Here is a 1,264-nt window from a genome sequence, read left to right as displayed (position 1 = left end):
TTCTCCTAATATATATTCTATAGAAGAGTCAGGAGTTGAAATAATTAGTATTGGAAACTGTTAAAATACAAAAAGAAAATTATATGACAAAGAAAAACTGAAAGGGAGAACTGAAAGTGGGAAATTCCTATGAAACAAGACCATCCATATAAATAGCCCAGATTATGGAGGAAGGACACTGCATGCCTTCAGAGCCTTTGCTCCATCGCACAGGTGTAGGCAACACTGTTCTAGCCCTCACAATGATCAACGGGTGTATCTTCCAGGTCATTCTCCTGCTGTGCTTCTCCACCATGGTTCTTTCTGGCAGCTATAGCTTGCTTCGACTGCAGAAAAGCAGTTTGGCATGCCAGAAGCTCCTGGCACAATTGAATGGAAGGCCTGAACATTGCCTCAATGACAGAATCGACTTCAAGTTACCTGAAAAGATTAAACACCTGCAACAATTCCAGAAGGAAGACGCTGCCTTTGCTGTCTATGAGATGCTGAAGAACATCTTGGAAGTTTTCAGAAGGGATACCTCTAACACTGGATGGGATGCAGCCATCATCAAAAACCTTTTCACCGAACTTCATCAGCAGATGGACCATCTGGAGACAATCTTGGAAAGAAAAATGGAAGAGGAAAAATTAACCTGGAGAAATATCAGGACCATTCTGCAGGTGAAAAGCTATTATTGGAGGATCTTGAGATACTTGAAGAACAAGGAGTACAGCAGCTGTGCCTGGACAATAGTCCGAGTGGAAACCCTCAGGAACTTTTCCCTCATGAACAGTGTTGCAGAGAGCTTGGAGAACTGAAGATCTCCCCTCCTGTGCCTCTGGGACAGACAGTGACCAGGGCCTGTTTAACTAGACTCCTCTAGTGACTGGCACTGAAGATGCTGCATTGTAAAGGAGAGTCAATGTTTTTCAATGTTCTACTAACTTATGAGTTGAATTATTTATATTCCTTATTTAACTTTTTACTTTGTAAAAATAAATTGCTTACAACCTAAACATTAATGTGGCACTCTTCATTTCAACAAATTTGTGTCACCACCTACCTTAGCAACGGCTGAACATCTATTGGGGATGGAAATTATGCTTACAAAGGAGTAGAGTTTCTGGCTTCTGCCTTTGAGGAATTTAAAATGCAAGTGAGACACATGTAGTCGACAAGGTAAGTGATAATAAGGGGAAATGAATCTCCTAAGAACTAGATGTGGTGTGGGATGGGGCCAGCAGGTAGGTGTGAGACTAGAACTTGGAATACCCATTGCACC

The 1,264-nt window shown here is 41.7% G+C and overlaps 1 protein-coding gene across 1 annotated transcript; it reads left to right on the top strand.

Moving 5' to 3' along the window:
* The first annotated feature begins 242 nt into the window (after nt 1-242).
* Ifnb1 (interferon beta 1) lies at nt 243-800 on the top strand. The gene has a single exon (XM_048347926.1). It carries the CDS (start codon nt 243-245, stop codon nt 798-800), a length of 558 nt encoding a protein of 185 aa, XP_048203883.1.
* Nucleotides 801-1,264: the final 464 nt, after the last annotated feature.

This window comes from Perognathus longimembris, chromosome 1 (genome assembly GCF_023159225.1).
Source record: "Perognathus longimembris pacificus isolate PPM17 chromosome 1, ASM2315922v1, whole genome shotgun sequence".
NCBI lineage: Eukaryota > Metazoa > Chordata > Mammalia > Rodentia > Heteromyidae > Perognathus > Perognathus longimembris.
This window is presented reverse-complemented; position numbering and strand designations above follow the sequence as displayed.

Excerpts from the sequence above, each read along its gene's own strand:
- Ifnb1 (XM_048347926.1), top strand. The coding sequence starts at position 243 with ATGATCAACGGGTGTATCTTCCAGGTCATTCTCCTGCTGTGCTTCTCC.